Source organism: Borostomias antarcticus (assembly GCF_949987555.1).
Source record: "Borostomias antarcticus genome assembly, chromosome: 16".
In the NCBI taxonomy this organism is placed as follows: domain Eukaryota; kingdom Metazoa; phylum Chordata; class Actinopteri; order Stomiiformes; family Stomiidae; genus Borostomias; species Borostomias antarcticus.
The window spans coordinates 6,674,380-6,698,926 of record NC_140249.1 but is presented as its reverse complement, the minus strand read 5'-3'; the positions used below and the strand labels follow the sequence as shown (position 1 = coordinate 6,698,926).

The window sequence follows — 24,547 nt, the reverse complement described above, 5'->3', positions numbered from 1 at the left end:
TGTCAGGCCAGAAACTTAGGTGTCGTGCTGGACTCTGATCTTAGCTTTGAGACCCATATAATGAATGTGACAAGGACCTAATTTTATCACATAAGAAACATTGCCACGGTGAAACCTTTCCTCTCTCAGACTGATACTGAAAGACCAAAACATGCTTTTATTACTAGCAGGTTGGACTATTGTAATGCTCTCCTGTCTGGCCTACCGAAAAAGGTAATTAGTCAACTACAACTGATTCAAAATGCTGCAGCACATCTTCTTACAAAGACCAGAAGGAGGGTTCACATAACACCAGTTTTAAAATCACTACACTGGTTACCTGTCAGTTTTAGAATGGATTCAGTATCAGACATGCTTTTAAAATATACACCTACAGTAGTAGGTCCCTCAGGTCCTCTGGCACTGAGCTTTTAATGGTTCCTAGAGTCAGGACTAAGAGGCCTGGGGAGGCAGCCTTCAGTTCTTATGCCTCAGCCTTTGGAACACCCTGCCAGGGGACCCGAGAATGTCTGAGACCTTAAAGCTTAAAACATATATTTTTAATATTGCTTTATACCACGTAGCTTTACTTGTGTTAATGTTTTAAAGTGTTCTTATTTTGTATTCTCAGTTTTTAATATTTTATTGAATTGTACATATTTTAAATAAATTTATTTTACTTTTATTGTTTATTTTAAATATGTCTCACTGTGTTTACATGATTTATGTTTTTATCTATCTTTTTTATGTAAAGTACTACAGTATGTGCCATGTAATAGAAATAAAATGAGACAATAGCATCTACAATAATCCAGTGATGAGATGAGTAGGTATACCAGCATCTAGCATCTATCACTACTCCAAGTGGACATCCTCATAATCAGAGGCTTTACACAGTTTCTTCATCACAAGAGTGTAGTTACAAACCACCTCCACTGCAAACACAGAGCTGCTATCCACCCTAGTACAGCACATTGCTTTAAGCTGGTTTGCTTAAAAAATTTGGAGAACGTAATGAGAACCTCTTCCAGGGTCCATTGCTGAGGGAGGACTGAACTATGCCTGTATTAAATACACAGTAGACTACACTCTTAATTAACATGAGATCAGAGGAGAAGAAGATAATTAAACATTAAAACGTGCTTTAAAGCGTTTTGTCTGTTTAGGATACAAGCTAAGGACGAACATGCACAAGCTTGGCATTAGCTTTTCATTTAAGTAGGTCATCATTATAGTATACTGTACATATTATAAACCTATTATCACCATTTCTGGTGACTGTAGTTAAGTGTTGCCCTCTAAGAAAAAAATATTGTAAATGCAGGTAGTAAACTGTGGAAAATTTTCTGTATAAATTATTTGGGTTATTTCTTTTCTTCTTTAAAAAAAAAAAAAAGTTTCTGCTTTCTGTCAGACAAACAAAATAGTTCCCAGACGGGATCTTTTGAAGCAAGTGTAAAGTTTGGCCATATAATTAAAAGAAAAACAAGAAAAAAACATAAGTGACAGGGTATGTAAACTGGTGCTTCTATTTGTCTTTAACTGCAGGAGAAGATTGCCTGTAACCAGACAATGACCTTGAGTGGATTACTCTGGCCCTGCAAGGCGGGAAGGAGGAGATGAAAGCAGGATGTGAAAACGATTTGCATTTAAATTTCAGAAGAGCTCTTTTGACGTGACTGATGTCCTGACTATGATTAATTGTGTTAATATTTACTTGGGGACTGTGCTACAGAGTGCCGTGATTAACTGTCTTTCTTGTCATTCGTCAGCCTAGATTCTCCTTTCATCCAACCAGATCTCCCTATATACCATGTTAGCCAACTGGAATGCCTTGAGCCTGGAGATTTTCAGTTGCAAATGCTGGTGGGTTGGAAGTCAAGAAGTAGTTGATCAGATATCGCTGGCGACTGACCCTGCACTGTCTGGCACGTGCAGGCATTTAATACAGTAAAGACACTCAGAAGAGATCCAGTAAACACCCATTGTCTAATGTACACACATTAGACTTGAAATACAGTCCATTAACTCATGATTCATGAGCAAATAACTGCATTGAAACTGTTTGAGGAAACCCCTGATCTACTGTATGAAGTGCTCTCCGTTTCATTGTGTTTAGTCTTAACAGCACAGTACAGGGTAAGCAAATGTTGGGCTGGTTAGAAGTGAGCGTGTGATGAGAAAACCAAAGCTGTAATTGAGAAAGAACAGATCACAGCAAGTTGTTTTTTAACGAGGGGCAGCGGAGAGAGGGGGACAGCTGTGCTGTCTCAGGCTGAGGCTCAGAAACTCAGCTATCAGCAGCTGTCTCTGTTTTCTCCTCCTTAAACCTCCTCAGCACCAAACCAACCATGTTCTGTCACCAGTACAATAGAGTTGATGGATCCCTCGCTTACAGAATATGCTGTAAATTGTAGATAGAACATAACTGTATACTATAATAAACTAGGACTATACAATAATTATAGGACTATACTAAACTATAGACTACTATACTAAACTTTAGGACTATAGGACTACTAAACTACTATATTAAGGAATGGCACTTAGCTCAGGGGGTAGAGCGGCCGGCTGGGGATTGCAAGGTCCTCGGTTCAATCACAGCTTCCGGAGGGTGCCGAAGTGTCCTTGAGCACGACACTAAACCCCAAAATCGCTCAGCCGAAGTGTCCTTGAGCAAGATGCTGAACCCCTTGAGCAAAACACTGAACCCCAAAATCACTCACGTGTGGCATGGTGAGATGTGCAGTACCTTGTACTGTCGACTCACAGTAAGGTCTCTGGGCCTTTCTGTGCGGAGTTTGCATGTTCTCCCCGTGTTCGCAAGGGTTTCCTCCCTATAACCCAATATGAAAAACATGCAGAAGAACAGACGCTCTTCAGTCTGTTCCCAGACCTGGACTGAGCACTTGTACTTGGTCTCCCAACTGAGCACATGGACTTGGTCCCCGGGCGGAATCAAATCAAACTTTATTTGTATAGCGCATTTCATACACAGAGGCAACACAATGCACTTTACAGAGAGCAATGGGGGGGGGCGGGGGCATGGGTCCCACCGAATTAGTATATATTTGAAAGGAAGTCGATTGTATAGTAGTTAGCGGCATGCGTGGGATCTGTAGGTTTTCAGCTTACCCCTCAGTTAGTGAGTAATGTATCACTGGGAGCAGAGGAGGAGGATGGGATTTTCTGACCAAACAATTAGGAGTTGTAGACCTGAGGCAAAGAGAAAAAGTTGCAGACGCTGTGAACTGGCCCTCATTTATCAATCGAACGAAGAAAACAGCGTAGATCTGAGCGCAGGAATCTCTCTCAGCATGATACTGAGGGAAGATGGCCTTGCAGTATGAGATAATTTAGTTGGAGGCAAACACCAACGCCACAGGGGGCGATCCTGTTTTACCAGATGGTCTTGTCTACTCTGCATCTGATTTACATGCTACAGTAGAAATTTATATTTAGTGGTGTATCCACTAACACAACACTGTTGTACTGGCTGAGCATTGCTCCGTTTGATCATTATTTTTCAGGCAAACCTTTCACTGACAACTTTTTAGTCATTATTGCAAAACTTTTCCCCTCTGCAGAGACTGATTAAAATCCTAATTTTATGCATTTGAGAATCAAGGCTAAAGGCTGTTTTCTTTCTTTCTGAGAATGATTTTTCCCTGACAACTGTGAACCTCAGGGGCCCAAACCCACCAGAACCTGCAGGCACTGTGAACCTCAAGGGCCCAAACCCACCAGAACCTGCAGGCACTGTGAACCTCAGGGGCCCAAACCCACCAGAACCTGCAGGCACTGTGGAGCCTAGGGGCCCAAACCCACCAGAACCTATAGGCACTGTGAACCTCAAGGGCCCAAACCCACCAGAACCTGCAGACACTGTGAACCTCAAGGGCCCACACCCACCAGAACCTGCAGGCACTTTGGATCCTAGGGGCCCAAACCCACCAGAACCTGCAGGCACTGTGGATCCTAGGGGCCCAAACATACCAGTTCACTTAGAGTAAATCAGTCTTTGTGTGCTGGGTGTGCAGATACTTCAGTCATATTGTTCTCTCTGAAGCATGTGTTAACACATAGCTACAATGAGCTGCTAGTCCTGTGTCTCTAATTTTGTCTGTAATATCACCCGAAAACAATATTTCCAGTATATTCCTAAAATATGGACATAAAATGTGTTCCCTAAGATCTTTATGAGCCATTTGGTCCTGTCTTGAAGGGTACATAGTCCATGAACCAGCAGGCAGACAACATTTTAGCCGAATTTTAGCGATTTTGCTGAAGAAGGGGGCCTGCCATACCCGCCTCCAGAGATCCCGTTGTGCTGGTGTGAAATACTGAAGTGCCGTTTCTTTATTTATTTATATTCGTTGCTCATAAAGATGTATATTTGTCCAATATTGATGCTTTTCTGTCTATCTCAGGTACTTTGCTGAAGGATAAGGGCACCATGGATGAGCAGTCACACAGCATACCCAGGACACAGCGAACGCCTCCAGAGACCGTGTCGGCCATCGTTAAGCTCACGCTCAGTAAGGACGCAGCGATGCTTGGTGTGTTCAAGAGTGCTGTCATAAGGGATTCTTTGGCTGAAAAACTGGGTGTCGATAACAACTACTGTACTTTGTTGTATTAGTAGGGCTGGGTATTGGCAAGGACCTCACAATATGATATGTATAACGATACATGGGTCACCATACAATTGTATCACAATACAGTGCGATATGATACAATACATGTTGCGATACATTGCGATACTCAACATAATTTACTGAAAATGTAAAAATAGAGCTGAAAATAGAAGTCCATCCCCCGCTCCCTGGAGGTGATCCTGAGGGCAGAGGGAATGGAAGGACATTTTAAATCCATTTAAATCATGAATAATGTATATATGATTGAATTATATCCTTCATTTAATATGAAGGATATAATATCTACTGTATATATATATATATATATATATATATATATATGTATATGTATATTCCCCGTCTTGTTCTGTATATTTTCCTTGTGCTACATTTTTTAAATATATCGATACAGTGCAGCGGAAAATCAATACAGTATTGCGGAAAAAAATATTGCGATGTACAGTATTGCTGTATCAATTTTATTGCACAGCCCTTGTATTAGTAATTTCTATGTTCAGGCTAATATTACATTATTCAACTGTAGTATATTCATATTCATATAGGCTTTACTTTAGGTCTAGGTTAATATATTATTCACATTTATATTGTAAAGTTCATGTTTCACATTGTTCAGTCAGGAACTTAGGAACCGATAACCAGCTGTGCAGAAGAGAAGGGGAAAAGGACCTAGAATTACAATGTACAGTAAGCTACCTGTACTTGTTGCATATACTGTAGCAAAATAAAATCTCTTGAACTCTTGAACTATGCCTCAGCTGTTTTGTACACACACATTGGATGAGTGATTGGCTGGTGCTCTGGCATGTAGCCTTTCAGTGTTACGAAATCAGCGACATGCATTGGAATAAATGAAATACATTACAATGTTACTCTTATACTATGTTATTCTTATCTTTGCATGATCACACACACTACAACCAAACTTGACTGTTCCACCTAAACTCCTATTTTCCTGACTTTTTGTTTTTCTGATCATAACTGATTGTATCCACAAATGTGATTACTGTTTCGTAAAGTTGGTACTGTTTCTTAAAGTAGATATAGACAGGTTTTTATTACTCAGATAGGATAATTATGCTACTAGTCAATGACTGTTCTAGTCGCTTGTTCACTCCAGCATGCACCTAATTCTAAGTTTGAAAGAAGGTGTCTCCTGGTGGAGTTCGCTGACCTGGGCATGAGGTAACTATACTGAGACCTCAAGAAGAAGTTCAATGCCCATATAGGCTTTAGTTCAGCAGACTAATACCGGGTGCAGACTAGAGGATTTTCAAATCTTAACCGATTTTATAAACGTGGGAGACCACAGACATAACGATCATCTTAACCGATTTTTTTATATTTTAATCGTAAGAACGCGCGCTGCACAATTCAGAAGACGCAGAACCTCACACTACATGATTTCAGAGTGGCGATTCATACAGGGAAATGCGATGTCATTGGCTATTGTGGGTTTCCGCTCAGCATTCCATCGCTGTCCCAAGGATAAATATCAAACATGTTTGATATTTACGATTCAAAATCGGAGAGACTCCGATCAGTAGGGAACGTTAAGATGGGTCGGTAAACACCTCACACTAGAGGATCATTTGGCCAGAAAATCGGTTCCGACAAGCCTTGATTCGGGAAACACCCCCCCCCCCCCCCCGATTGTCGGGAGGGGTGAATCAGAGCTAAAATCAGGCTTAAAATCCTCTAGTCTGCACCCGGCATAACACAGTACTTATACAACTGGAGTTCAATACTTAATAATCAGCCAACCATCGATTGGCCATTGGGGCTGGATGGACAGTTGAACCTCAAGGTGGACTGGAGATCTTCATTAACCTCATCAAAAGACTGCCCACACCACGGTTATGGCACACTTGGCTGAGAGCCATTATTGTCATGAGGTCACAGACTGCCACAGCCTCTATCACAGCCTCTACCTGCCTCTGTCAATGCCACTACTTGTCTCTGTCGCAGACTCTACCTTCCTCTCCCTCACAGCCTCTACTTGCCTCTGTTACAGCCTCTACCTTCCTCTACCTCACAGCCTCTACCTTCCTCTGTTACAGCCTCTACCTTCCTCTGTCAAAGCCTCTACCCGCCTCTACCTCACAGCCTCTACTTGCCTCTGTTACAGCCTCTACGTTGCTCTACCTCACAGCCTCTGCCGTCCTCTGTCACAGACTCTACCTTCCTGTGTCACAGCCTCTACCTCACAGCCTCTACCTTCCTGTGTCACAGCCTCTACCTGCCTCTACCTCACAGCCTCTACCTTCCTGTGTCACAGCCTCTACCTGCCTCTACCTCACAGCCTCTACTGTACCTTCCTCTGTCACAGCCTCTACCTGCCTCTATCTCACAGCCTCTGCCTGCCTCTGTCACAGCCTCTACCTGCCTCTACCTCACAGCCTCTACCTGCCTGTGTCACAGCCTCTACCTGCCTCTACCTCACAGCCTCTGCCTTCCTCTGTCACAGCCTCTACCTGCCTCTACCTCACAGCCTCTACCTGCCTCTGTCACAGCCTCTATCTGTCTCCATGTGGAGTTTCCAGTCTCTCTCTCAGAGCTGCTTGTTCTGCCGTTTGTTTACAGTGACCCATTTTTTGCGGGGGGGGCAGACGGAGACAGGATGAGCACAGAGGATCAGCGAGGATGTCTTCTTTAAAAGAAACGCCAGAGAGATTTCACAGCCCTGAAGATGTGTCTGTGTTCAAAAGGAGAGGGGGACAGAGAGAGAGAGGCTTTAGAGAACGGGCGCTTAGTGAAGAGATTGTAGTGCACGCCGTGTTGTAGTGCACAGTAGCACACTGCCCTCTGCAGACGGCTGCTGGTTTAGATCCATCACTTTTACGTCTTGATGGGTTTCCGAGGGATCCAAGACGGTATTCTCAGTCCAGGTTTTGGGAAACATTCAGTGTCAGAGACTTCAATGTCTCTTTGTGTCTAGTCAATGTCTTTGAGGGGTGTGATGTACTATTCCTCTGCTTGATCATGAATTGTCCTTCTATTGTCTGTGTTCGGTATCTGATATTTTCAAGACCGTTCATCGAACTTGAACAGTTTTCAGCGCTGACTGTATACAATATTGTATACAAATGACACAAGTTATTAATACTGTACGTTATCTTGTCAGTGTGGCTGGGCAAAAGTTTATGTTTTCTGGTTTAAAAGTCCAGCAAACATTTCAGATCTTATTTCTGAGATCAACATACTCGACTGCCATATCCAATAAGGCGACAGTGTGATGAATAAATACATATAGTCCTCCCCTTCACTTCTCTGAGATCAGAGATCAGATCAGAAGCCTGTAAGCTCGTAAAATCATCTCAGCAAAATCAGTCAGCTGCTGACCTCTAGTGAGACAGCAGGCAATAGCAGAATCTCAAACTGTTGAAATCAGGCAATTTTGCAATCGAGCACAAAATAAAACCATATACTGTAGCTTGAAAACTATGAGTGAAGGGTTGAATTGATGAAACATGAACAGTATGATGGATGAGACCTACTCATAGGTTATGACGTATGAGTTAGAATCACAGTGAGTTTATATGCATCTTTACCATAACATAATATAACATACCATAAATAAAACAAATGTATTTCTCAGGTACATGATATGGGTACCAATGGCCAACATGGAGCTGGTGATGTTGATGCTGAACTGGTTGAGCTAGCCGGTCAGCCAGCCCTAACCCTGACACTAACACCTATTGCATGACAAGTTATCACCATCCTTGAGCTTCCTCTACAAGGAACGGCACTGCCCAATTTGAGAGTGCTTCTGTCCAGAGAGGTTTGAGAGTACAAGCCCAGAGAAACTGGGTCAGCGTGTGCTCTGATCTCACAGGAGCAGGAAGGAAGTTACCCAGGAGTCAGAGCCCCAGCCTGACTAGGGCTCACGGCTGACAGAGAATGAGCAAGTTAGGAGCTGGGTGTCAGGAGATTCACACCTTGAGGCATGTGTTAACTGAGCCCCTTGAGTAAAATGTAACATAAAGTAATAGTAACATTAAGGAAATTGTACAGTAGGTATTCCTGTATGGCAATGTACAGTAGATATCCCTGCAACTCTGTTTATCTCAGAGGTGAAGTTAAGTTTAGAGCTTTAAGTGAATGGAAGCCCACCTTTCTGCATGGCAGCCCACAGCAACCCAAACTTGAGTAAATACCACAGATACTGCAGTCTACATGTACAGTAGTATGTTAACAGGATACAAATACAAATAAACAAGTAGAAATGGAAAGCACAAAAAATGTTCACTGTTCAAAGAACAACAAAACTGCCAAAAAATGGACCTTTTCACATCTAATAGCCCCGTAGGCCTAATCACCATCCACTTCACTCACCTCATTCTCACACCAAATGAGATCTAATGAAAAGAACCACAATACCCCACCCTGTCCCCACAGTAGTCACCATTTCTACAGTCACATGGTCTTCCATCACCATGCTGGTCAGGCTGATGTCCATCTAAGGGACTTTATTTGAAATGTCAGAGGCGTGGGAGCTGAGCTGAGTGTGGTAGCTGCTGTGGGTGGCGTTGGCACCCATCCGTCTCCGCCGCCCTGACCTTGTGTACCGCTGGCGGCCCGAGGCAAAGGAGGGAGGAGGTGGAGGGATTGAGAGGAGGAGGGGGGGGGGCACACGACAGCATTGGTGACCTTCTCATAATGTCATCTTTTAATAAACACTGACAGCCTTTTAGAGACCACTTACCATTCATCTGGCCAACAAGATTCCAAACGAGTCCCACTCCAAACAAAGCCACACACTGATCCAATCACTGTCCCCATCCAGATTACGGCAAGTAAAGAAACAAAATCAATATTTCAGTAGTGAGATTCATATATCAGAGATTCTGGCAACAACATAAAAGAACCCATAATACAGTCTGAGAAAAGAACATTGAACTGAGACCAAAGTAGTTGAACATGATTCTTTTTTTAGGTTAAAGCAGTAGCCTAAAGTCACCTCAGATGACATTGAGATTTGCCCAGTGGAAAATGATGTACTTTGGCTCTTACATGCGTTTCCTCTCCGACCACATGCACCACCAGACCATGTGACAGGGATGGTTTCTGAGGTGCTTGGCCACACTCATTTAGTGACACATTTCATGCTCCGGTGCAGCAAACACAAAAAGTGCATATCAGAAACAGCCCGGCAAAGATACAAGCAGGAAGCCCAGCACGGAGCACGCAATTGTTCGCTTCGTCTGTGGCAGCCTCCCACCCACCTCATGTTCAACGTATTAAATATGAAGCAATTACACAGCTCTACACGTCTCACATTCCAATTACACAGCCCGACACAGGTCACACTGAATCTCCATCTCACATTCCAGAAAAAAAAAGTCCCCTCTTTCCCTGTTCCTCTAACCTTATGCGCCAGATGGTTTGCTTTGTGTAACCATCTGGGAACTCTCCGTTGGAAACTGTTTGGAACAGGGCAGGTACTTTCAAAGTAGGCAGGTGATTGGATTAACCATCTGAAAAAACAATCTGAAAAGGTCTATGATGCGCTAACTTCAACCGCTCCTAGCTGTCATCAACCCGCCCTGTGTGGCTGTTTGTATTTCAAACTCCTCAGAACCAACGCTGATTGGTGAAATCATCTTCTGAGCTGGCCCAAACGGATCTCTATGGAGAGATATTGATTTGCGAGAAAAACAAAATGTAAGCTCGCAAAATCAGGATGGTCTCACGAGGCTACTGTTCCTCTCCTCAGGGAGAAAACTTGCGTTCAGCTGAATAAATTAGTTGGCAAACTGGAATACATTTGCATCCAGATGAGATTAAGTTCCTGACAATGTCTTGTTATTGGCCTCAGTTACTTCCTCACAACATCAGCTCTGGAGTTTCCATAATTCATTCACACCAGAAACAAAGCTAACTGGCAGGCTGGTACATTAATCACACTGGCACTCGGAGGGGGGTGGGCGGACACACAAAGAAAGAAGAGGTGTGATTGGAGGCCGTCCAAACATGCTGAAGGTTACACATCTGTTGCCGTGGTGACCCTTAAAGCTGTTAATAAACGGCTGGTTTGTCCTCTGTTGGACTGTAAAGTATCAGTCTTGTTTACAGGGTCAACGCTGCCCTCAACTGCCCCCCAACTCACCACTGGGAAATACACATTTTAACACTATCCATATATCCACATATCCACATTTTAACATAGCTCATATATCTGTGGCTTGTGAAGAGCAATATAATGCGCAATGGTGTATAAAACTCACAGTTTACCACCTCTCATAAACCAAAGTGAAATGTGAGCCTTACTATTATTTTATATGGATGTTTTATAGGTATTGTACGTGTGGAGACTTCCTATGACTTTGGTTAAAAGCTTTGCTGTGTTCTATCTGCAGGTACCTTCTGCACGCGTTCTCATTCGGGAGAGTGTTCTGTGTCACACAGTCTGAAACAGTCCCTGCTGATTTCATTCATTAGACCTTACTGAGAGTCTCTCCATGCTCTGCTAAATGTAAATTAAGTCAAAGTGCGTGCTTGCAGGTTAAAATGATCAAATTATATTCAGGTTTCCTAATGTGCTTCCATTTTCTAACCGTCCTCAGCTTGCGAGAATGCCGTCTCTAAAGAAGAAATGGGTCGACTTAAGCTCCCAGCCCCAACAAATGGAATGAAATGAGCAGGGGTTGGGCAGAAAGTGTGTGTGTATGTGTGTGTGCGTGTGTGGGCACGGTGGGGAGTTGGTCCGTGGGGAAATCTACTGAGCAACATAACTGAGCGAGACTCAGCCTCATGCCCTCAGTTACCTGCACTACCTCTGCCCCAACACACACACACGCACACCTACACACACGCACACCCACACATACACACACACACATCCTCCAAATTCCCTTGTGCAATCATCTGTGTTTGAGCCTGGGGCAACGTGATTGAAAAGCTAAAGTAGTGCTGTCCTCCTGAGGTTGACAGACGCACACACATTCCCTTTCCAACTAAAACTGCCTTCTCTGTGTTTACAATGGCTCTGTTCCTCTAGGGTGTCATCCCTGTAAAGCTGGATAATCACGATAATCAAACGTGTCATTCAAAACTTGAATCATCCAACTCACATATGTGCAGTAAGGTTGCTGTCTGTGTTCCATATGTTGAGTCTCTGTGAGAAACAAAGTGAGCCGAGGAGAAGCTTCTACTGAGCATTGATTTCACTGATCTAACACTGAACTTCTCACCTTCTCACAAAACGTTTTCAAACTGTCCTACGACAGCCCCTGAGCTCATCGTCTGCTTCGGCCGTTCTCCTGCCTGTTGTGACTTCCCTCCAGCGTTTACATAGATGTCCTGTGACGTTCTGCATGGGCCACTTATCTCCCCATGCATGGCCCAGGGCTGACGTGGCTGTGGGACGCACCGTGCACACATCAGCCCTCGGCTATCAGAGTCTGTCAGCAGCCTGAGGTCTGAGGAAGACGGGGTAACGTTCGGTAAGCGAGTGCGGAGGATGAGGGTTGAAAGGCGAGGTCATGGGTGGCATGCGACGGAAGGGGACAGCGTGACTCTGGATGGATGTTGGCAGGTGGAGATGCGGAGAGACAAGGAAGCTCATGCTTTATGGCAGTCAGACGGTACAGTTTAAGAAGAGGAGGGTGTCGAATGGAGACTTCAGGGTCTATGTTAATAATAATAATAATAATAATAATAATAATAATAATAATAATAAACTTTATAGCACCTTTAATACAAAAAAATGCCGCTCAAAGTGCTTTACAACAAAGAAATTATATGTGCAGGCTGCTTCACATCATGAACATAAAAACAGGGAAAATAAGATAGAAGATAAAACCCAACCCAATAAAAAAATAAGATAAAATAAAGTTATAAAAATGAAGAAATCAAGTGAAATACAACATTTTAGAAAGAAGTGCAGGAATAAGAAAGGACAAAATCATAATCATATCAGTAATCGCACAAGGGAGATGGTAGCAATTTGCCTATTTCTCGAATAGCGTTTTCACTTATATGAGGCCGACAGTAGCTTATTTCATCTTTTTGCCACGACAGACATTTAAGCATTTCGCCTATTCCTCAAAGAGTGTTTTTACCTCATATAAGGCTAATGTCCTAGAGTGGTCAGTTTTGTCTATCCACAAAGTATTTGTCTCCTTCAGTATAATTTAATCAGTGCTGCACTTTAAAAAGCAAGTGCAGAAGAGTGTTCGGCTTGTATCAGGAGAGCTAGTTCTATCTAACGTGGACAGATACATTCTCATCTTTCTTTTAAAATTATTTAGCAAGCTGGCTTCCCTGAAGTCTATAGGTAATGTGTTCCATTTCTTTGGGGCATAATTGACAATGATGGACAGGTGAGCCTTCTCCCAGGAGTATCTGTCTCTGACTCAAGGGACAAGCTGTCTCTCCAGTGACCACTGGCTTGTAAAGAGAGACATGTTTTTGTTTTGATCATCTTATGTTTATGGATGACCACAGATATGTTTCAGAGCAAGGACTGATACTCAGATGCAAATAAAAAATACATGATCTGACTGCATGACATGAGACATGATCTGACTGTATTTACCTTCCTGGTTTAGTTTTCCACAGAATGTGACCTGCACATGTAAGATACGACAATTAGAAAATAGTAAGATAAATAACACGTTACAGTTACAATCACACAATTCAGGTTTACAGAAGGAGAGGCCATTCATATCCAACAGCAATAGTTTCAATGGGATATTTTCCCAACAGAAGGCATGGTTAGTGTGATAAGACGGGGCAAGTTGGCTCAGAAACATCCTACATCATGTTCTTCAGAATGCAAAAACAGTTGAGGACTTTTTTTTAAGGGATAGGAAAACTTTTTAACTGTTCTGGAGCGTCCTTCTCTAAAGAATGTCAAACCGATGAAGAAAATTACTTGAAGAATCCCTTCAAGTGATTCGGAAAAAGCATAGAGGTTATTTCTGGCCAGAGACAAGCTATACTGCAGTGTTGATCATGCAAAGTGTTTAATTAATGACAGGCGCTGAAGGGCAAACAAATGTGTCACACCATTACGTGTCTCTGTCAAAACATGAGAAGATAGGGAGTATAGTATAGATGATAGTATGATACAGCGTGGCAACTCACTGGAATTAACCAGCAGTTGTAAATACTTGTTTAAGATAACTTTCTTTAGACAAAATAAACACCTGTATGTTTATTTTCAAAGCTCTTACAGGAAAACTACCCCCATATATTAGCTCAATGTTGATTCCAAACAGTAATACATATTCTACTAGATCTAGCAATACAGACCAGGGTATGTCTGCCTTTGCAGCTCTAGCTCCTAGATTATGTAATCAATTACAAAACATGTTTAAATTGGAGATGTTACCTGCTTATGGTCCTTTTAGGGCTCTAATCATGGGCTATTGTGTCTCGCATGCAACTGTTTTATTTAACTTACTTAGCTATTGCATGATGTTAATTATGTTTACAATGTTTTATTTATTGTTGTTTATTGCTTAGTATATGTGTTTATTTGTCAACTCAACGCACTTGAAAATTAGGTGAAAACCTCAATGTGACTTAACTTTTTGATTAAAGACTAGACACTGTATTGTGTCAGAGAGGAGGCAGATGATAGGGATGAAAAAAAGTTACACACACATAAACACACGCTCATCTCATTCTTGCCTCTCAAATCACATATATTTTGCAAGGATGTTTGCATTTTGAGGGCAAAATGCATTCATATGTTCTCATGCACACCATGCAAAGGTGTTGGTATGTAAAGATTACACATGCAACCCATACAGCATGTTCTCATGCACTCATGCAAAGAATGCTGTGTGCTTATTAGCTGTAGAATAGAATTCTATCAGTCAGACGTCTATCAGTCTTCTATCAGTTTATCTATGAGTTGTATATCAGTCTACTATCGGTCTTCTATCAGTCTCCATCAGTCCCTCCTCAATATGAGTTGTGATGTTTTGCAATAAATAATTCAAACCAAGCCCAGAGGGAGTTCAGGAGCTGGCTGAATGAAACACTGCTATGGTTTTATTAAAATATCTAATGTGATTGGAAGGTTAGGATGGAAGGACATCCTTATTATGGTTTCATGATCCTCTCTCATCCCTTATTGGGAAATTAATGAATGAATGAATGAATGAATGAATGAATGAATGAATGAACGAATGAACGAATGAATGAATGAATGAATGAATGAGGTTCATTACTTTTTCACTGACAATCATTATGGACCAAATCTTGGTCTTACTCTCTATATACAGTAATGAGGTTGTTAAATAACACTCTACAGTCATCAAGCTACCGATGGCTCAAACAACAACTACTACTGATTACTTGGACCATTTTATGCCATTATTTCTGAGTTCAGAGCTCATTACATAGCCTAATGTCATGTCGGAAGAAATTAAAGACATATGAGAGTTCCAATGAAACAACTCTTACAAGTGAAGCCCAATAATGCACTGCAAATTTCATCTTTTATTAATCTAATGTATTTTCCTTATTTTTCTGCAGGATGATCAGCTGTTGTACAGCAGCTTTTAGCTACTGACACTGACATAATTATCTGGATCACAGTTCTGTGGCTCATGGCAACAGAATCCTTGTCACACGGGCATGTCCTGTACATGACAACAAACTAATCCTTTAATTAAAACTTGTCAGTTGTTGTTGTTTTTTCTATGAAAGAAACACAAGAATCGAACGTTAATGTTCTAGAATTTAATTCTAAATCTAAGAATATTAATGGTCTAACCTTATTTCCTATAAAATAGTGAGTTAGCTGCTAAGGTTAGCTAGCTGTTGCTGCTATGCTGAACAATCGTCTGAGGTTGCTTAGCAACAATAAACATTGGGGCAAACTATTTTGTGATGCTGGAAGGCTGAGCACAGCACATTTGAGTTTTTGAATAGTTAAGCTCTCACAACACAGTCATACCGATATTCAAATAGCACGGCTTCTCGTGTATTATTGCTTAAGCATCACAATATGGAATGACGATGTGTGTTGTCAAAGCCTAGCAACGGGGCCCTGTCAACGAACACTGGGGGAGGACACCAACCTGTACGTGTCATATGTCTATGAAGATAAGACTGGATGTCAGTTACTACATGAACAGTGAATATCACCACTGTAAGCACTTGAGTGTGGCATCATGTCACATCTGTTTAGTAGCAGAGCGGGAGGCTGAGCAGGGTCCAGGGCCACTGGAGACCTGGTCCTCCATTTCTCTTCTCTCTTGTCCACGTTCTGCCACATTCGGAGAGAGGCATTAGGCATGATGTGTTAGCCTTTCTGCTACTGGGAAGCTTGTTGTGAGTCTACAATGTCTGTGTGTGTGTGTGTGTGTGTGTGTGTGTGTGTGTGTGTGTGTGTGTGAGCGAATGTGTGTGTGAGCGAATGTGTGTGTGTGTGAGCGAATGTGTGTGTGTGTGTGTGTTTGTGGTAAGTTCCATCACTTCCCTGTGTGTAGCCTATGTCTATTCTGAGCATGCTCATGGGTGCTATCAGTTTACATCCATCTGCTTTGACAAACACCCTGTGTTCCCTCGCTGTGTGTTCCCTCGTGACTTCACTACCAAATCCCTGTCTGCTGCTTCACATTGGATTTTGATTGATTAGTCTTAGGTTTCCTACCCACGCTTTCCTATGTACACAGCAGTGATTCCCTGACTACCCACACAGCAGGTTTGTACTGTATGTTTCCTCGCTCCTGAGCCGCCAAAGTCGGGAGAAAAAAAAATGAATGGAGGTGAATGGGCTGCTGTGTGTGGGCAGCTCTGTGGCGTCCGCTTTGGATCGGACCTGGCTGGGGGGTTCCGTGCACTCCAGGCTCTCCCACCGCACCCCATCAGTCCGAACCCCATGTATCTAGTGCCCCCACATGCGATGCTGGTTTTGCTCAAAGCTCTGTGTTGGCTCTGTGCGCGCATGTCATGTTTGGTATTGCTGCGTGTGTTAGGTCGAGAGCTTTATCCCAGTCCAAACCCCGTCTCTCTGTGACCTTCCCACACTGAAATATGGCCATTTCACCCCCCCTTTACAATGAATGGGGTGAATTTTTCGCTCTTGAGCCCAAGTCTAACAAATGAATGGAGGTGAATGAGTGGCCATGTTTCAGCGGCTCTGTGGCACACCCATTGGGTCGCAGCCGGCGGGGAGCGGTCCGGTGCACTCCAGGCTCTCCCCTCGCACCCCCCAGTCCAAACCCTGTGTCTTTATCGCCCTCCACACGGGGAGCTGGCTTCGCTCAAAGTTTTGTTTTAATTTGTGGATTAGGATCTACTTCAACATGTAATGGGTTCTTCTTTGGCCCATGCTACACCCCTCCACCAAGTTCCATTAACAGGCCTATCGGTCTCGAGGCAACAGACACTGGGACGTGAAAAACAAGTACAGTCCTATCCTAGTGTTACAAATACTTCTGCTAACTTAACCTAAACCTTTTACTGAACTTAAAAGAACTGAAATGATATGCCGACTTACAGGACCAACAGAGGAAATGAGACTACTAATGTCAGTATTAGTGAGGCTGGTGAAACATGAAATCCCCACAGAATTTCCCTGAACATGACATGACATCATGAAGGAACCGCAGCGGCACACCCAGTACACACGTTCACAACTCAGGAACTTCACTATACAAATCAACACTATGCCAAGTCAAATCACACAGGAGCTACACATTGGAGGCCTGGAGGATGCCAAACCACAAGGAAATGACAGGAAACCACAAGCAAATGACAGGAAAACAACAACAACACCTGGCACGCATGAATCGAACACAATGCAGATCACAAAGAAACCCTGTATGTTTATTTTGCACACATTCTGTATTTAATCGCCAGAATCCTTCTTGGCGTCATTGTTCCATTAATGGAGCCACTCAGAGACTGTGTAAATGTGTCATTTCTGTACAAATGTGTAATTTCCAAACATGTTCATGTTCACCACACAATTTCACTGCTCGTCACGTGTGCGGGGCTGAAAGCACACCTGGGGCAATACAGTGCATCTAGTCTGGCACTTAGCAAACAGGAGGTCTAAGTAAAAACTCACTCTCCACAGGTAGAGCTCCACTCACTCAGCCGACCTCCTGGGCAACAACACAAGGCACCGAGCAGCTCTCCAAGCTTTTGCTAAGTTTCCTCTACAAGTGAGTCTGCATCAGGGTTCTCATAGACCAGGGACAGAATGGTTTAACTGTTTTGCCTTAACTAGACTGTTTTGCCTTAACTAGTCTTAATGCTTCTCATTTTCTTTTTCTGTAGATACTTGCTGTGTTTCTCAAATGCTATCGCTGCTGTCGGGTCAAAACCTTACTGTATATCCATTTTTTGTTATTTTATTTGTTTTATCCTAATTGAAAGCTGGGACTACCCTTTACAACCCCTGAACACCTCCCAGCCCTGGGACCAACTACAGTTAATGTACTGGTATTCTAAACAGCTCATCATATGTAATTTTATGTTCAAAAACAGAAATTGGAATGTTCTTTTCAACATTCTGAAAACTTACCATTTTGGAGATACAAAGTTCTGACCCGAAAGCAGCACTGTTACTTAATTAAATGTTTTGTTCACGAATCGTTACAATAGTACAATGTACGCATATACTGTATATAGCTTGAACTCTACACCTGGACATTGTTAGTGTGCGATGCTGTCACTGACTGAGCCTCCCAGCACAACCTCTGTACTGTATGTCCCTTTGTTTCTCTGTCCTCCAGCTAGCATGGCTGCCACACCACTGCTGGTCCTGTGCTGGCTGTTTGCACCAGGCTTTAGTCACAGTTTGCCCGCCTGGTTCCAGAACATCTCTACAGACCTTTTCAACATGTCGGGGGACATTCTGCTGGGAGGGCTGTTCCCCATCCACGAGCTCACCAGCAATCTGAGCCAGAGAGAAGAGCCTGACGACATAAGCTGTGACAGGTTAGGATGGAATGGAAAACGGCCAAATCACAAAATACTGTTAACTGTCCCCCACCGAATTAAATCATCATTTAAGTCACGGTACAGATAGCCTATCATGTGCTGCTGGACTGTCACTCGGTTCCATTGAGCCACACAGGGTCATCATGTCAACAACTTGTTACATTAAAACATTTGGGTGGCACGATGGCACAGTACTTAGCACTGTCGCCTCACAAAAAGAAGGTCCTGGGTTCGTTTCCCGCTTGGGACGATGCCGGCACTGGAGATGTTCTCCCCAGTGTTATCAGGTACTCAGGTGGGGTATCTTCCGGACCTTTCTGAGTGGAGATTGCATGTTCTCCCTGTATTCACAAGGGTATACTCCCTAGAACCCCATTATAAAAACATGCAGAAGAACAGATCGCTCTACAGTCCGGTGCAGGATTTGGACTGAGCACTTGGACTTGGTCATTGGGAGCTGAAAGCTGCCCACTGCTCATGGCTTGGATGGATGGGTCAAAGGCAGAGATCAAATTTCATCGGCTGACCACATTGTGTGTATGTTTCTGATCCCTGCTTTCTGCAGACCTGTGGATGTGTCAATTGCTGTATGATAAAACAGTGGATTTCCTATCCTTCCATCCATCCATCCTTCCTTCCTTCCTTCCTTCCTTCCTTCCTTCCTTCCTTCCTTCCTTCCTTCCTTCCTTCCTTCCTTCCTTCCTTCCTTCCTTCCTTCCTTCCTTCCTTCCCTACCTACACTGTAGTCAGGTAGGTAGTTTATTTATCAGGAAGTGATCTGACTGTACCTTCAATAAGAATGAGTGCCACCAGCAGTCAGTGCTAGAATTTGCATACTCTAATACTTCAAATCACAAGAGGTATAGCATGTTTTCTCGTTTCGTGACTCTCTGTCTTTGACCATGAAGATAACTCCTTCCCTGTACTTGTCCATTCTGGCAGGATCCTCAATCAAGGCCTTGGTTTGGCCCTGGTGATGAAATTTGCGGTGGACGAGATCAACGCCAACCAAACTCTACTCCCAGGCATCAAGTTGGGATACGAGATATATGATGACTGCATACAGACTGCAGTCATAATGAAGCCCACCCTCCTCTTCCTCACCGAGGGGTCCAGCAGGCGGCTGGCCATCAGGTGCAACTACACGGACTATGAGACACGAGTGGTGGCTGTGATCGGGCCGTCCAGCACTGATATGGTGTCGGTTATTGGGAAACTCCTTGGATTCTTCCTCATGCCACAGGTCAGGTTTGTCACAGAACAATCTGTTTCAATGGATCTCTGTGTACATCAACATGATGAAGTTGTGAAATTGTCATTGTCTATTATTGTTTGGAATATAAATTTGCTGAAAATAAGATGTATCTTAAAAAATATTTCTGTCCTTCAACATTACATTATAGTCATTTAGCAGACGCTTTTATCCAAAACGACTTACAATAATTGCATTTAAAGTACTGTAGGTAGTCAGTGTACTACTACTCAGAAGTGCATCTCCTTTCTAAAAAGTGACTAAGAGCATAATCTAGTGTTAAAGCGAAAGTGCATGAGTAGCAAAATATAAATATACCTCAATTAATAAATTATTTCAATAGATGCTTTAAGACGAAGGATCCTGGTAGTACTTCTTGAAGAGGTGAGTGATGTTCTCACATGTTTGTAGATCAGCTACCTGGCCACCAGTGAAAGATTCAGCGACAAATCCCTGTACCCATCCTTCCTGCGCACGGTGCCCAGTGACAAGTTGCAGGCGGAGGCCATCGTGCGCCTACTCGGCATTTTCAACTGGAACTGGGTGGCGGTGGTGGGCAGCGCGGACGGGTACGGACGCCAGGGACAGCGGCAGTTCTCCACCATGGCGGCGAGCATGTCCATCTGTGTGGCGTACGAGGGACTGATCCCCGTCTACGGTGACCCAAAGCCGATGGTCAACCGGATCCTGGATCGCATTGTGGAGACCAACGTGGGCGTGGTGGTGGTCTTCGCCGCCGCTCATCCAGCGCAAACCTTCTTCACAGAGGTCAGTGGGAATAACTGTCTATTCTGACTTGGAAGGGGCGTGCCGGTCAGAATGTACTGTAATGCCTGAGGGTTCGGTGCCACCGTACTTGTAATTCCCAGCTAACAAAACAACATCAACAATAAACATTTTCAATTTTTTAATGCCTACAGTATGACCAAAATTGAGTCTGCTGCTCTGTCTTCAGGTGATCAAGAAGAACCTGACACTTGTTTGGATAGCCAGCGCAGGCTGGTCCCTGAGCACCCTTCTCGCCGACATGCCAAACATCCACACAGTTGGCACCATCCTGGGCTTCACATACATGACTGAGAACCTAAACCTGTTCATCAACTACACCCGGGAGCTCTTGTCCAGGCTCAGCGCGGAGTGGCCCACGCGGCCCCCTCCATCCCACCACCATTTCACAAACGCCCCTTGCCCAGAGTGCTTTAACCTGTCCCCGGCCAACCTGAGCCTGGTCACCGCACCCCAGGTGAAAAGGGTTGCTTTTGGGGTGTATGCTGCCATCTACAGTGTCGCTCAGGCACTTCACAATATGCTTGAATGTAGTGCCACCAAGTGCAAGTGGGACACTCAAAGCAAAATATATCCTTGGCAGGTAAAGTCCCTTTCAATGTGGCTACAAAAGAGATACATTAATATGAGCTGTATTTAATCAATGGCAAATTATACTAAATGTGAAATACAAAAACCTTCCCTTGCAGCTGTTGGAGGTGCTGAAGGGCATCTCTTTCAACTTGAATGAAACTCATTTTGAATATGACAGCGAGGGAAATCCAAACCGAGGATACAACATAATGCAGTGGGTCTGGGTGAACAAGTCTTTGGATTTCAAAGAAGTAGGCAGCTTCTATAAGACTCTGTCCATCAACAGGAGCCTCGTACAATGGCACACAAAGAATTCTGAGGTAACCTCCTCTATCTGGTAGCCTCCTCATTAAAATATATAAAGTACATCCCGGTTCATTATATAAACAAATATCTCACTGCTATTATCAGTAACCTACATAAATGGAAATCTTACCTGAAATGTAGTGGAGGGTCATGAGTGTACATATGAAAAGTTAAATTCATTTAGAGAAATGAATAAGTGCTGAAATTACTGTACCTGCTGTGCCTTACGTTCAGGTGCCCACCTCAACCTGTTCTCAAGACTGTGCAGAAGGCCAGGTGCGCAGAGTCAAGGGCTTCCACTCCTGTTGCTTTGACTGCATTGACTGCCTGCCTGGCACCATCCAAAAGAGCACCAGTAGGTTTAAACAGTGAGTGAGTGAGTGAGTGAGTGAGTGAGTGAGTGAGTGAGTGAGTGAGTGAGTGAGTGAGTGAGTGAGTGAGTGAGTGAGTGAGTGAGTGCCATGCAGCGCCATCATTCTAAAGCCTAGTTTATACTTCATTAGACGGCTCATGGCTCATGTCTCATACTGTATATCTTTGAAATTGTTTTGTCATTGTGTATTCGCATTCCAGTCAACCAATCAAAGCTGTGAGACATATATGACGCGGTGTGAGCCGTTAGAAATTTTAGGAGGTACAAGCCGAGTGGCTCACAGCCTATGAGACCTTCCAAATTACCTCATTGAGCCAAAAAATGTGTCTCACAGGGGTTGTCTCACGAAGTATAAATTAGCCTTAACCCATCTCTCTGTCCCCTTCCCTCCCTCCTAACTCATAGACTATATACAGTGTGCAAAGTGCCCTCCGGGTGAGTGGTCCTTGGTTCGCAGCACCAACTGCTCCAAGCCTATCTATGAATATCTGACCTGGGGCCAGCCCGGGTCCCTGGTCCTGCTGTTCGCTGGGGTCCTGCTGCTGGGGTGCCAGGGGGCAGTGGGGGTCCTGTTCGTCCAGCACCGCGACACCCCTGTGGTGAACGCCTCAGGCGGGGCCCTGGGGGGCCTGGCCTTGCTGGGCCTGGTGGGGGGCTGCCTCAGCCTGGCTCTGTTCCTGGGGAGGCCCGGGGACACGGTGTGCCGCTTGCGGCTGCCCGTCACCTCCGTCTTCCACACTGTCACCCTGGCAACCATCCTGGCCATCTCTCTGCAGGTGAGAACTGAAGTGGACATCATCTCTGTGGTGCCTTGAACAATTGTTGAATATAAATAAATAAAGTAAATAGCATTTTGCAAATGTCAAATTACAATAGTCCAGTGAACTGTGGGATGAATAAGCGTAACGGAGGTGGTTTGATGACCGCACTTAGGCTTGCAATGACTAGACTTTGGTTTGTGAGTTTGCACACATCTTTAATGTAGGAGGCCCCGGTTCAATGTCCACTGCAGTCACATTATGGGTAATACAAATGTCAAAAAACATGTTAAACATCTAATTCTCTGTCCCTTACTATAAACCACTTTTCACACAGATAGTGTATGTGACAGAGTTCCCCAAGCAAGCCTCCTCTCACCTGGGCACGATGAGTGGCGTTGGCCATTGGTTCCTGGTGCTGGCCTGCTGTGGGGTGCAGGCTGGGATCTGTGGCTGGTTTGTACAGGAGGGGCCTTCTTTATCCCAATATCTGGCCCGAATGAAGGTGGAATTTGTAAGGAAGTTCCTGGCATGCCCAATTAAGCCCATCTTAGGCTTTGGCCTGATGCAAGGCTTCAACGCCCTCCTGGCTCTCATATCCTTCATGTGCACGTTCATGGCGGTGAAGCCTGTCAGGCAGTACAACCTGGCCAGGGACATCACCTTCGCCACCCTTATCTACTGTGTGGTTTGGGTGGTCTTCATCCCCATCTACACAGGTTTGTCGGACAAGCACCAGTCTTTGGCACATATGGCCGTCAGCCTACTGAGTAACATGGGCCTGGTGGGCGCCTACTACCTCCCGAAGTGTCACCTGCTGATTAAGAAACCTGATCTCAATACCTCAGACCACTTCCGTACGTTCCTCGAGGGTGCCCCACCCATTCCACAGGATGAGCAGCAGCATGCTCAGTGACGACTCTGATCTTGATCTAAGGGTTGCCCAATGGAAAATGTTGTTTGCTGGTTTCAAGTCTGCAAAAAAGACAATTCTTCAACATTGGATATTTGTATGAACAGTAGGATTGTGAACCTTGAATGCATGACTGCCAGACTAAACAAAGTCCAGTACAGTTGATGCTTGGAAGTCTTTGTCATCTGATATATTTATTCTACTTTTGACTGTGAGATAATGTGTTTATGTAATGTGTTTCCCCAATCAGACTGAGAGGTCATATGTCCTTCTACGACTTGTCTGTTGCCCCATATTTGATGGCTATCAAAGATAGGAAAGGGAAGGTGACTGGGGTCAATCTTCCGGATTCTAAGTTGTTTTCTGTTGTATTATACTGTGGATGATGATGTTTACTATTATTATTTATTTTTTGTTGATTTAGTGAAGAATTACTGGTAATGTGGATATTCTCCATCATGTAACCAAACTAGTAAAAAAAAATAAAAAATAAAAGACTCACTTGGAAATGAAGGATAGAGATAGGGCACGATACTGTAAGCATAGGCTTCATCCTACTCCTTTTAAAACAATGAAATCATGTAAACATATTTGTTTGTTATTTGATTATTATTTGTAGAAATCATGTTAGAAATAAAAATTTAAAAAATTAATTTAATTTAATTTCATATTTGACATATTATGATGCTGCAATACTAAGGGTGCCCCAGAGAGAACAGACCTCCATCCATGAATGCATTTCGTCAGTGTAATTGAATTGGTTAAACTCACTCCTCTGTATAAATACCGCCCACTCGCACCATCAAAGTGCTAGTTTTTCAGTATCATAGTAGAGGTGTTTATGAGAGGTGGACATGTGTGTTTGCAAATCAGAGGGTTTGATCCCAGTTTTGGCAAGTTGCAAGAGGAAGCGATACTGACGAGCGATACACTGACACCTGTTTGATCAGCATGTGTAGTTGTTGAATGTCTAAGTGGATAAAATCAACGGACAGTGATTGAGAGATAAGAAAACTCTCTCCTGCTACCCACACA

At 43.6% G+C, this 24,547-nt stretch overlaps 1 protein-coding gene across 1 annotated transcript; it reads left to right on the top strand.

Annotated features, from left to right (window-relative positions):
• Nucleotides 1–2,660: 2,660 nt before the first annotated feature.
• On the top strand, nucleotides 2,661–23,515 carry tas1r3 (taste receptor, type 1, member 3; the record flags this gene model as incomplete). The annotated part of the gene is made up of 11 exons (XM_084451066.1): nucleotides 2,661–2,715; nucleotides 3,685–3,903; nucleotides 4,410–4,538; nucleotides 18,344–18,548; nucleotides 19,494–19,794; nucleotides 20,215–20,571; nucleotides 20,759–21,172; nucleotides 21,279–21,482; nucleotides 21,703–21,823; nucleotides 22,247–22,617; nucleotides 22,937–23,515. 11 exons carry the CDS (start codon nucleotides 2,661–2,663, stop codon nucleotides 23,513–23,515), a joined length of 2,955 nt encoding a protein of 984 aa, XP_084307192.1.
• Nucleotides 23,516–24,547: the final 1,032 nt, after the last annotated feature.